At 55.3% G+C, this 12,423-nt stretch overlaps 1 protein-coding gene across 2 annotated transcripts in view; it reads right to left on the reverse strand.

The window, feature by feature from the left end:
- The window catches only part of COL5A1 (collagen type V alpha 1 chain), a 210,584-nt gene that overhangs the window by 31,660 nt on the left and 166,501 nt on the right, over positions 1-12,423 (reverse strand). For both annotated transcript variants that reach the window (XM_028834624.2, XM_015116402.3), the window contains exons 42-54: positions 12,105-12,212; positions 9,088-9,195; positions 8,069-8,122; positions 7,024-7,077; positions 6,819-6,926; positions 5,919-5,972; positions 5,710-5,817; positions 4,035-4,088; positions 3,145-3,252; positions 2,420-2,473; positions 2,064-2,117; positions 992-1,045; positions 300-353 (exon numbers count right to left, since the gene is read on the reverse strand). In XM_028834624.2, coding sequence (XP_028690457.2) covers positions 300-353; positions 992-1,045; positions 2,064-2,117; positions 2,420-2,473; positions 3,145-3,252; positions 4,035-4,088; positions 5,710-5,817; positions 5,919-5,972; positions 6,819-6,926; positions 7,024-7,077; positions 8,069-8,122; positions 9,088-9,195; positions 12,105-12,212 — 972 coding nt within the window. The remainder of the gene's footprint in view (positions 1-299; positions 354-991; positions 1,046-2,063; positions 2,118-2,419; positions 2,474-3,144; positions 3,253-4,034; positions 4,089-5,709; positions 5,818-5,918; positions 5,973-6,818; positions 6,927-7,023; positions 7,078-8,068; positions 8,123-9,087; positions 9,196-12,104; positions 12,213-12,423) is intronic.

The following is a 12,423-nucleotide window of genomic DNA, read 5'->3' on the forward strand; positions in this document are numbered from 1 at the left end:
GTCGCAGGGCTCCCCGGGACAGAACTACTCAGCACTGGGCTCCCTGAATCCCGCACCCACCACCCGCCTCCTTCCTCAGGCGGGCAGGACAGATGGCCCCAGTCTCGTGGCTAGCACTTGGCTGCCTCCTTGAGAGAGAACCAGGTCTCCTCCCCAGGTAGGCCATGAGCCAGGTGCCCCTGGGGCAGCCACTCTTGGCCTCTGTGGCCTTCTCTGCCCACACGTTTGTTCACTCCCCGCCCACTGGGCTCCCTTGGGGGAGGTCCATGCGGTCACGGCCTGGCCCCAAAACACATTACCTTGGCCCCTTTCTCTCCCTGTCTGCCTTCGGGGCCTGCGGGGCCCGGGGGACCCTGAAACAAGTAAGAGAACAACAGGTGGTGAGTGTGTCCTGCAGTGCTGGGGGGACGAGCTCGGGTGCAGGCGCTCAGGGTGTGCCGGGCTGCAGGGCAGGGGTGCAGGGTCATGGAAGCTGCTTCCGGGCCACCCGCAGGGACACGGGTCCTCAGCATGAGTCCTACGGACTCCAGTCCCAGGTAAAAGCCTCTCAGGCCACATGGGGAGGCGCAGTGCACGCCTCGAGTTCCGTGTGGCCTCCGTCCTGGGTGCACCAGGCAGCTGTTTACTGTACCGCCAGCAAGCGGCCGGGCCATTCAATCTGCAAAGGATGCCTTCTCATTTCCTCTGGCTTTTCAGTAAAACCTGAGCTAGGGGAGAAGGACTTCTGCGGCTTTGCAGGTGTCTTTCTCCCACAATGAATACCACTGACGGTGTCGGCAGCCGGCCTGTCCTAAAACGAGCAGCCGCATCCGCCGGGCAGGCCTGTGATTTTGTGACATGGTGGAGGCTGAGTGGAGAACACGCCACACCCAAGCCCTTCCACATCAGTGTGGCTCGGAGCACCCAGGGCCCAAGCAAAATGTGACGGGAAGGGGCGGGGGTGCTTCACGCAGGGAGCTGACGGCAAGGATGTGCTTGCAGAATGATTTACCCTTTTTCCTGGAGGCCCAGATGGACCTGGTTCGCCAGTAGGGCCGGGGGATCCCTGGTATTGGGAGAAAGAACAGTGTCAGGAACTGGGGTCTGTTAGACTCAGTTAAGGCAAAACCCACGGAGATTTCAGTCTACTCTCTCCTCGGCCGTCCTGCAGCTGCCTCTCTCCTCTTTTGGGGTGACCGCAGAGGCTGTTAAGAGAGCGTGGCACCCGGGCTGTGACAGCGTAAGGAACCCTGACTCCCATCCCATGGGTTTTCTGCATTTTGGAAGAGAACTTTCCCACTCACGGTCCTGACTCTTAATACACAATGACTGGTTCAGTCCTCGCCACAACCCGGGCAGGGACAAGGCACTGGCATCCACTTTCACAGAAGGGGGGACAAGAATCGTCCCAGGACACAGGCCGGGACGTGGTGGAATGGGGGCATCTGTTGGGGAAATCCAGCCCGGGGCTTGATCCCTAATGCCTTCTCTGAGTGGACACTTCTCTCAACTCGGTGACAGGGCCTTTGCCCTCAGGTCCGCAGTCCCCTGCGCTTGGCCAGGCTGGGTGCGAGGTGGCGCAAGGGCACCTGCAAGGCCTCAGGGGCCACCTCCAGGCCCAGTCCTGCCCAGGGCCCGTGGGGGTCGATCCATCCCAGAGAGACAATCTGGGCTTGAAGCAATGTTTAAAACACGCAACGCCAAGCATCAGATGCAATGTCCAGTGTGACCTCGGTCAAAGTAAGGCAGGAAGGGCCCGGTGAGGAGAGGCACTGGCCCTGCTAGGCAGAGCTGTGGGTAAGATCTGACGTTCCTGTGCAAGCCCGTGGCGGGTCGTGGAAGCCCTGGGGCTGCCTGCAAACCTGCTGCTGAGATGGCACATACATCTCAGAGGGAGTTCATGAGCCCCGTCACTGTCCAGAATCAATATCGTAAGGGAATCAATATCATAAGGGAATCAATATTGTAAAGGAGTCAATATCAACTAGGTTGGAGTTTTTCCCAGACATGAGCCAAGCAAGTTGCCAAGTCCCAAGAATACACTGACACCTCCACCAGGAAGCCAGCGCAGATTGTGGACTCACCGTCTGCCCGGGTTCACCATCATCTCCTTTGTCACCAGGGGGACCATCTTGACCCTGTGGGAACAAACACGAGCTCCTTGCTGACCCCCAAATGGCACCCTGAGTTCATGCACCAGCTCCCAGTGCATCTCCAGTCCCTTCCCAAAACCCAAATCCATCCTGGTGCAGCAGAGAGCATGCTCAGTGGGGTCAAAGGCGTCTTCTTGCTCTGATCACCAAACATGAGTGCATTTTGGGACACTGCCTGCCCCAGTGAGAGTTCATCACGAAGAACAACCGGAAAGAGGGGACATGGGGCTGGCAGAGGCAGGCCAGCGTTGTGGGGATCCAGTGGCTTTACCCTCTTGTGCACCTACCGCGGGGCCAGGCTCTCCAGGGGGACCGGGATCTCCAGGAAAACCCACTGGGCCCTGAAAAGAAGAAAGAAAGAGGCAGCCAAGGCCGTCAGCAACCTGACTGAGACCACACGTGGCCAATCATGTTGCTGCCTCAAGACGGCCACCTGCTACCGTCCAGCTCCTAGGACATTCCAGCAATTCCAACACCTCAGCGCACTTTATGGCGCAGAAACCCTCCCATGTGCAGCATGCCCCAGAGCCAGCAAGCCCGGCCAGTGGGCATGGCACAGGTCAGCTGTCTCTTGCTTTCCAGAGCCAAGCAAGGGGCAGGCGTTCCGCCCACAGGTCCATTCCTGGGAGCTCCAGGCTGCAAGTAGAACCTGGACCTTCAGACTTCCGGAATGTGCCTCTCCAAAGCCCCTCTGATGCAAAATCAGGGCCGGCCAAGGGCAGGGGCATCTTCCCAAAGCCCAGCTGTCACTCGTACATCTCAGCTGGCTGCCTGGTCCACAGAGAAGAACCACTCAGGGCTTCCTCCTCCAGTCCACGCCCTCTGTCTCATCTCTGCTATTTTGGTTCAGTAGCTGGTATGAAAACCTCTAGTGTCTAGAAAAATTAGCCAAGACATGGAACGGTCTTGAAGCTGCTCTTGGAGCAGAGTGCACAGCCAATGAGTCAGAAGGATCCCAGTGCAGAGCCCCGCTCCTGCTGCAGGGTCCCTGAGGCGTGACCGGCATACTCACAGGGCTGCCTTTAGGACCATCGTCTCCGGGAGGGCCTTTGGGTCCAGGGGGTCCAGCAGCACCCGAAGGGCCCGACTCGCCCTTCTCTCCCCTTTCTCCTTTGGGTCCCTGGAGGAGAGACACCAGGGTCAAGTTCTCAGAGCCAACCACGTCGCCGCCCAGAGCAAGGCAGGTGCCGGTTTACGGTGGGCCTCCCCGGTTCTCACCCCATTCAGACCAGCCTTTCCAAGTATCTGCTGAACCCTGCAGGGGGCCGGCTGCCAGGTCACTCCCCAGCCCTGGGCAGAGTCAGCTACTGTGTGCACCCTGAGGGGGACCTCCACTTTTTGGGAGCCCTCGAAGGCTGAGATTCAGCTCTAGGTGGGAGGGACTGACTCCTGGACCAGATGTCAGTCAGTGAAGACCACAAGGGGTGTCCACGTACTCCATGGATCTCAGGGGGAGGGAGCAGCTAGAACCAGGAGACCTGAGTCCACCCAGCTGGTCCTGGGCCTGAAAGCCGCCTTTGGACTGGCTTCACAGTGAACACTCATCCGGCCTGAGAAGGCCTGGATATTCCTAGTCTGTCCCTCATGGTCCGGGGGAACAAGGTGACAACAGCCACCCTCACACTTATGGCAGCCCACGAAGGGGCCAGGAGCAAACACTACAGAGGACAGAGTCCCTGCAGGCCACGGGGCACAGGTAGTTATTGCTAAGTCTGCGTGCGCACGCTCATTCCCACATCACACACCTTGTTCACGGTAATTCCATGAAACGGGCACAAGAGGGGTTACAACTCCCATTTCACGGATGGAAAAGCTAAGGCAGAGCCAGAGCCTCTGACCCAGCACCCCGTCCACACACCTGCTCGGTCGTATCTCACCCTCCCACAGTGCCCGCTCACTCACCGGGGGGCCGCCTTCTCCTGGAAGGCCAGGCTCGCCTGCTTCGCCGGGCTCGCCCTAGGGAGATAGTGGTTATGGCAGCGGTGAGTGCTATGGTTTCAAGCATTTGCCACATCCTGCCTGCTGCCTGCCTGCCCCTGGGCACCCAGGACCCAGCGGCTCCTGGGGCAGTGGTTGCCGTCCCCAGACACTTCCGGAATTGGAGGTGCATGAGGAATATGGCAGACACGTGATGGATACAGGGCAGAGTGTCCAGGTTGCAAGCAACACTGGCTGTGAAGGCTTTCCCGGAGCACTGCTCCAAGGGTTGTGGAGGGCAACTATGAGAAGCTGGTAAATGGCTAGGACGGCACTCCAGGTGGGGGATGGCCAGGGCCAAGGCAGGACAGGCACGCCGTCCTCAGGGACACAGGCCACAGGGGCGCAGGGAAGGGGGCACCCACAGTGGCAGCAGGTGAACGGAAACACATGCCCTACGGCGGAGACACCAAGGCAAACACCACCTCTCTGCGTGGAAGCCGCACACCATCACCCTGTGGTCTCGGCAGGGTATACTTCTCTTTAATTTCTATATCATAAAAAATGAGCAGTGGTGGAAGGCGTCTTCCAATTTAATGGCCTGATTGATGTCAGAAAGAAAGCTCTGGAAACCGTGCGCAGGAGGCTGGAGTGCATGGATGCACACTGTGTCTTCCCGCTTGTCCGAGGGAACTGGGAGAGGTGCTTTTGCAGTCAGGCGAATGCAGGAACAAGGATGTGGAGTCACAGCCCAGCGCCATCCCGCCCAGCATGCAGGCACACACACATGCACCTGTGTGCACACACGAACTCACACACACAGGCACGCACACACACACGGGTCCATCACGCTGCACACATGAGCTCACACACACAGGCACGCACACACACACAGGCACGCACACACACACGGGTCCATCACGCTGCACACACGAGCTCACACACACAGGCACGCACACACACACGGGTCCATCACGCTGCACACACGAGCTCACACACACAGGCACGCACACACACACGGGTCCATCACGCTGCACACACGAGCTCACACACACAGGCACGCACACACACACGGGTCCATCACGCTGCACACACGAGCTCACACACACAGGCACGCACACACACACGGGTCCATCACGCTGCACACACGAGCTCACACACACAGGCACGCACACACACACGGGTCCATCACGCTGCACACACGAGCTCACACACACAGGCACGCACACACACACGGGTCCATCACGCTCATGGAGTCTGGGCTCCAAAACCAATCAGATCAAATGGAGAGGACCCATTTGAGAAAATAATTCGGCTGAAATGGAAGCTGCAAGCTTGGAAACACCAGTTCTTTAAGGAATATAGTCTCCACCAGAGCTGAGCCTTGGAGAAGGAGGCAGGGGCTTTGCCGGTGGGGCGTTGTCTGGAAATTCTGCAAAAGGCTGTCACGAATGGACAGTCAGAGTTCTCAGCTCCATTTCACAAGTATTTGCCTACCTTTCAAAATGCCTTTCACAGGAATAACCGAGCCATGCCCATAGAGATGAGTACATCTCATCTCACACACATGCATGTACCCCCACAAGCACGCACGTACATACACACACACACACACCTCAAACAACCACAAATCTGCCACCAGAGCAGGCACAAGCCTCACCTTCTCTCCCACTGCACCAGGGTTTCCTATTCCACCTGGGGGACCCTGTGGGCCATCAGCACCTGGAGCTCCGGAGGGTCCTCGGGGGCCAGGGGGACCTGGGGGGCCCTAGGAAAGGGGAGAGACCACTGAGCCCAGAGGAAACGCAAATGTTTCCCCAAAACTGAGCCGCTAGGATGGCAAGGCGTTGGAGTCTCAGGCACACTTACCATCTGGCCCACGTCTCCTGTCTCACCCTTCTCACCTGGAGGTCCTGGCAAACCCTGAGAACAGAAAACTTCCCAGTTAAGCGCTGTTCTGTCATGTGCATGTCAGACACACACACGACTTTCATGACCTCCACCCACACAGCACCGCTGAGCGTCGGAAGCCCCGGGAAGGTGCTTCTCTGTGCATAGCTACCCATGAGGACGTCCTGGGGTTCCCAGTCTCAGAATCAGCCCGAGGAAACAAGCAGAGGAGATCGCAAAGATTTACGACAAAGGTGATTGTGGCAGGATCCCATAAAACAATAAAGCCTAAGGAGCCAGCAGCAGGGGACGCCTGGGTAAATTATGTCACCACCAGATGCTGACTTACTGTGCAGTGACTAAAAATCATGTTTTCCAAATAAATAGAAAGTCATGTGTAATGGCATTCAACACGCTCATAACATAAAATGGGAATGGAGGATGGAAAATGGGGAAAGCTGGGTACAAACTTTCTCTCTTACAACATGATTCATTTTTCAAAAACCAAATACAATTACATATGTGCCTCTGTGTATGAGAATACACACATTTAAAAGGCATGGCAATGAAACGTGCCCAAATGTTTATTGCTGTCATCTCTAGGGGGTGCATTTAGAAGTCACTCTTGCTGTGTTTCTTACGAATCGTCAGTTTCCACAATGAGCACAGAAATAAATGAGATTGTTGAAGAGCGGTAAATGCGGGCACGCCTGGAATTCTGGGAAGCCGCAGCACTTCCAGTTGGAACGAGGAGGCCCAGGAGGCCCCCTGCAGCCTGGCTTTAGTTTTCCATTCTCAAAAAGACAAGAGGGGAGAGCACAGGGAAGACACAGGGGACGTCAGAAGCGGAGACCGGCGTGGTGAGAACGCCACGGTTACCTGAAGCCCCACTGGCCCAGGGGGTCCAGGAAAGCCTCTGGGACCTTCATCACCTTTCTGCCCGAAAAGGCCCTGCTGGCCCCGAGGCCCTGGCTCGCCGTCAGCTCCCTGCAGGGAAACAACCGGCCACAGGTGAGGATGCTGGCACCCCAGCAGCTCCAGGGGGCATGGGGCTTTCCGAAGGTCATTGACCGTGGATACTCACAGAGGGACCCGGCTGTCCGATGGGGCCTTGAGGACCTGTAGGCCCGGGAGGACCCTGTGGGGAACAAGATAGAGATATGGGAGGCTTCCTGGATTGTGGATAAGGCTGAGGGAGGGGTGGACCACATCCTGAGCCCGGGGACCGATGCATCAACATCATCAGTTCAGTCTCCACATGTGTCGTTCCTTGCACCACGGTGCAAGCCTGCTGCAGCCTCTGGGAGGTAGATGAGGATCTTGGTTCCACCCCGAGCCCATTTCTGGATGGCAAAGAGCTGCCCCCAATGTCTCTCGAGAGCACCGTGTGTCATCTCAACTCCCACCATGCACCCACAACACGGGCACGTGAGGCCCCCTTCAACAGGGAGGGTCCCAGCACCATGTCCCCTGCTGTGCCATCCTCAAGAGACCTCCGGCATGGGACCACGGGAAGGAGGCAAGCAAGGAGGGCACCGTGCCCTTGGCCCCGGTAGCCCACCCACGGCTGGAAGGACACAGCCCCTGCGGCAGGCCTCCCGGGAGCGCGGATCCTGCTTGACTAGGAATCAATATATTGGGGGAAAGGCCTGGCCGCACAGGGGAGGAGACGTTTCAGCCGTCGGGAGGGAGCTGGTAGCAGAGCGATGGGGCTTTTGTAAGAACACACTAGGATTTCTGAACAGATGAGAAAACAAAAAGGGGAAAAATGAACAGGCACTTGGTCAATGGTGCTGCCTGTGCCGCAGCATTCTGGTCCCCTCACCTCAGAGGGCAATGGGTGTGTCTGCAGAACCCAAACCCTCAAGGACAGAAACGCTTGGTTTGTTTAATTTCACAAAACTGGAGGATGCATCCTGTTCATTCTAACACAGAGACTCACTGCCAGATATGCATGCGTGTGCACATACATGCTGTTGGAACACACACACACACACGGGAGATTTTCACAGCATGTCCTGCCAGTCATCAGCAATGTTGGAAGAGAACGTGCATGGCACACGGCCTACAGCCTGTGACGAGGCCCCTGGGGACCTGGGGGCTGCCGCGCCTCCCGCGCCAACTCTTACCTGCTCTCCTTTGTCCCCTTTGCTTCCTTTCTGCCCTGGCTCCCCGATCTCTCCCTAGAGGAAGGTGTGTGGGATTCTGTTAGACAGCTTGACAACCGTTTGGACCTTTTCTGTTCCCCATAATGAATTTTTCTTGGCGATGAAGAACAGTGTCCTCTCCAGGTGGCCCTATAACTTTCCTACACATAAATGTTTCCATATATTAGCTTGATTTCCTTTTTAATACACGGGCTAAAAGGGATGAGGTCTTGATCTGATGCTAGACGGGCTTTTAGTGGACCTGAAAATGTGGGAAAAGTCATATTGAAAGTATTTACTCTGTTTTTCAAATTGGGCTGCTGCCATGACAACGTAATAACAGACAACTCAATTACTATGTTGCCAAAGAAGTTACTAAAATCCTCTCTGTTGTTTCTGTTGGGGTAAGGCTGTCTCCAGCCCGGAGATGTAAGGCATCATCCATGCCGAGGTGACAAAGTCGGAAATGTCCCCAGAGAGGGGTCATAAATAGAAAGTTACAGCAGAGCAAAATTTCACTGTCTGCATTAAACGAAGGATAAAATACAAGCTCCTGCAGTCATCATTTGAGAATTATAAAGCACATTCTTAATGAACGGGAGCCTGGATCATTCAAGTGGAGACATTTAAAAATAGATAGTAAGCAAAACCTCATTAAACCGGGCTCCGCAGCTTCAGAATTGGAAATGATTCGGGGGGGACCGGGAAGCATTTTTCTCTGCTCTGGCTACTCACAGCAAATGTCGTGGGCAACCTCAAAATGACACAGGAGGAGGTGGTTTCTAAGTCCCTCAAGCATGCCGGGGACTGCGTGTATTACTGTTTATCTGTGGGCTGCTGGGACATTATCCCCTAACGCCAGGGCTGCGGGGTGGGTGCAGTATCACTCCACCAGCTGAGCCGCTCTACCCACCGGCATCCTATCCTTTAAATTCGCCACCCTCCCTCGCACCCGCCTGCCCAGCCAGGCCCAGCCATGGGTCACTCTGGATTCGCCTTACCTTATCTCCGTCTTCTCCAGGGGGACCCACAGGGCCAGCTGGACCCGGGAGTCCCACAGGACCCTGGAGACCGTCTCGGCCAGCTGGGCCTTGTGGGCCTTTCTCACCCTAGAGAATACAGAAGATCTCAGGTCAAATGTGGTTCCAACCTGGGAACATCCCCTCACCAGCTCATTACCCAAGAGAGGGACCCGTCGGCAGGGAGTGGGAGTTGGTGAGCGTCGACTGTCCCCACAGTCCTAATGGATTTCAGCCAGGGCCACTGAGGGCCGACTCTGAGCCCGCCCCCGGACCGTGAACTTCTGGTGCATCACTTCAATTAATCCACACTCATCCTATGAAAGGCTGCTCTTTTACAGATGGGGAAACTGAGGCACAGTGAGTGAGTAGTAGAGACAGGATCCAAACCCAGCCAGCCTGAATTCAGGCTCAAACAAAATGAGCCTGTATGTGGATCGTCTAAGCTAGCGACTGGGAGCCAAGCCCAGTGATGTGGATAGCCTGAGCTCCAGCCTTCACCAACCTTCTGATTCTTTATACTCTCTGCACTCTCCCTGCACACACGCAAAAGGATATGCATGCACACACATGAAGACATATAAGCATACACCAACATGTACATACATGCACACACACAAATATGGCTGTGTATATACATATATACATGTATGCACACACAAACGTGTGCACAAAACAAGCATACTCACATGCACATGCACACACATGAATATGCACTGACGTACACACAAGGACATGCATGCACACACAAGGACGTACACACAAACAAGTACACCAACAGGTATGTGCATGCATATATGAGTATGCACACACACGTACACACACAGGACATGCTTGCATGCATACGCACACCCTATTTTTCCTGTCCTTGTAACTTCATTTTCCTCCTAACTGCCTGCTTGGTAATCTCAAATGATCCTTCTTAAGTTCTTGCTTTGCTCAGTTTTACCAGCCATCACATCACTCGGTGAGCAGCCTATATTTTCTCACTCCAGACAGGAATCCTTGTCTTCCGACAGATACACAGAAGGAGAGTGTGCACGTTGGGAAGGGAAACATGGAAGAGAGAATGTACATGCAATGTTCTGGTCTAAATGTAGCCGGGATTTAGTCATCCATCACTATTTCGTCTTACCATTTCCTCCCTCCACAATGCACATCCTGCTCCTCAAACTTAGCTCCTATTCATAGAAATTTCTACCCTACTTAAGCCAGAGAATGCAAAGACCACGTGTGGGGCTTTTGTGGGAGCTTCCTGTCCTACATTCCGGGTCAGGTTGGGAGTTCTCGGAGACGTCCGACCTTTGCTTGGCCTTTCCTTCCCTCTGGAGCTATTCTAGGAGGATAACGAGCTTCTCCCTGGATAGAGCAACTCTTATAAGGTTTCTGCTTAAATATCTACTCTCTTGAAACCGTGAACCGAGCCATTTCCAACTGACTTTGTGTGCACTCTCTGCACTGACTGCCCAGTTGGCTTCAGTTTTCTGGCACAGAATCCAGCTGGATCCATGTCCTGGGTGCCTCACTGGAAATGATTAGAAATCACCAAAATTGCCAATAACATATTAAACAGATTCTCAATGGCCCAGATGTTTCCAATGTGGTTTCCAGGGAAGTTCCTGCCCAGGGAATGTAGGCTATTCCTGCCACCCATGAGCCACTGAGAGTGAAACGTACAAGAAAATCACAGCTTTCTGGCTGGGCGCAGTGGCTCACGCCTGTCATCCCAGCACCTTGGGAGGCTGAGGTGGGTAGATCACCTCAGGTCAGGAGTTCGAGACCCGCCTGGCCAATATGGCGAAACCCCGTCTCTACTAAAAATACAAAAATTAGCCGGGTGTGGTAGCGCACGTCTGTAATCCCAGCTACTAGGGAGGCTGAGGCAGGAGAATCGCTTAAACCCAGGGGGCAGAGGTTGCAGCGAGCCAAGATCACGCCACTGCACTCCAGCCTGGGCAACAGAGCGAGACTCCGTCTCAAAAAAAAAAAGAGAAAGAAAACAGCTTTCTAACAATCAGCACTCAGACCTAACTCAATTTGAGATGGTATGCGCTGATACCTGCTGATTGCCCCAGAGAACTCAAGCTCACTCTGACCGTCTGTACTGGGAAGGAAAAGCGGAGATTAATTAAATTGGTCTCCATAGCTGATTGAATGCAGAGGTAGGGGACATTGCAAAATTGTGTGGCAGAAGTCAAACACGGGTCAGGGTGGACCACTTCTGGATGGTAAGTGGTATTTTGTGGGTTATTCACGAAAGCAGGCTGGCAGGAGGCATCTAGGCGAGGGCGCTCACTCATCTCCTTCATGGAGACCAAGATCTGGGCGGCCTCAAGACATGCTCCTCTCCACTCCTGAGGCTCCACAAAGCCTGCAAAATTTGGGGCTCACCGGTAGGTGGACTTTTCCTGGACACAGAGGATGGTGCTTCGTCTTCCCGTTATCCACCCATCCCCTGCCCCTTCTTTGCTGGACATCTGCTCTCTCCACCTGCCCCCCAACCAAGAAACGGGGCTCCCCAGTTCCAAATATCCTTTCCCATGAAGAGCCCAGCCATGGGTCTAGGCCAGTAGCGGGGAGCAGTTCACACAGTGGGCAGCTGTGGCCCGATCACACAGGTGGCACTGAGGGTGGACGGAGACCAAGTCCACAGGTCACTGACTGTCTTCGGCCCCTTCCTCTGTCCACACGGGTGGGGAACACCAGCACGCAGGTGTGGACAGGCTGAGCCCTGCCCAGCATCATCCCCGCAGGGCCCCTTTGGCTCAGCTAATGGCAGGAAGAATGTGGTTGGCGCCGGGGCTACTCCTGTGCTCCTCGGGCAGTTCACCAGGTCACTGTGGGACACTCCCTCTGGCCTAGAGGGCCACAGACCCCACCCTATCCCCAATCCCAAGGAAATACCCCTGGGGTCATCACAGGAGGAGGGACAAGGCTGGACACGGAACGACCCCAGCACCTCTGAGGGAAGGGCTCCCCCGATCCAAGGCAGTACTTACAGGAGCCCCTTTCTCTCCTGCTGGCCCTGGGGGTCCCTGGGGCCCAGGTCTCCCTGGAATTCCAATGGGCCCAGCGGCTCCGGCTGGACCTCTCTCCCCTGGAGATCCCTGAAGTAGAGCAAGAAAACAGTCTGTTTCAAAGGCTCTCAAACTGCGTGGACGTGACTTTGTAAAGTACCAGCTGATCCCTCCACTTACCTGCTCACTCTAGAGCCCACAGTGGCTCCCTATGGCCCTTTGCAAGCACAAATTACCCGGTCTAGCTTTCGGGGCTCTGCGTCCTCCTGTAACTCCAAGCTCCCAGGTGCTCCTCCCCTTG

The sequence above is a fragment of the Macaca mulatta genome, chromosome 15 (assembly GCF_049350105.2).
Source record: "Macaca mulatta isolate MMU2019108-1 chromosome 15, T2T-MMU8v2.0, whole genome shotgun sequence".
NCBI classification, from domain to species: domain Eukaryota; kingdom Metazoa; phylum Chordata; class Mammalia; order Primates; family Cercopithecidae; genus Macaca; species Macaca mulatta.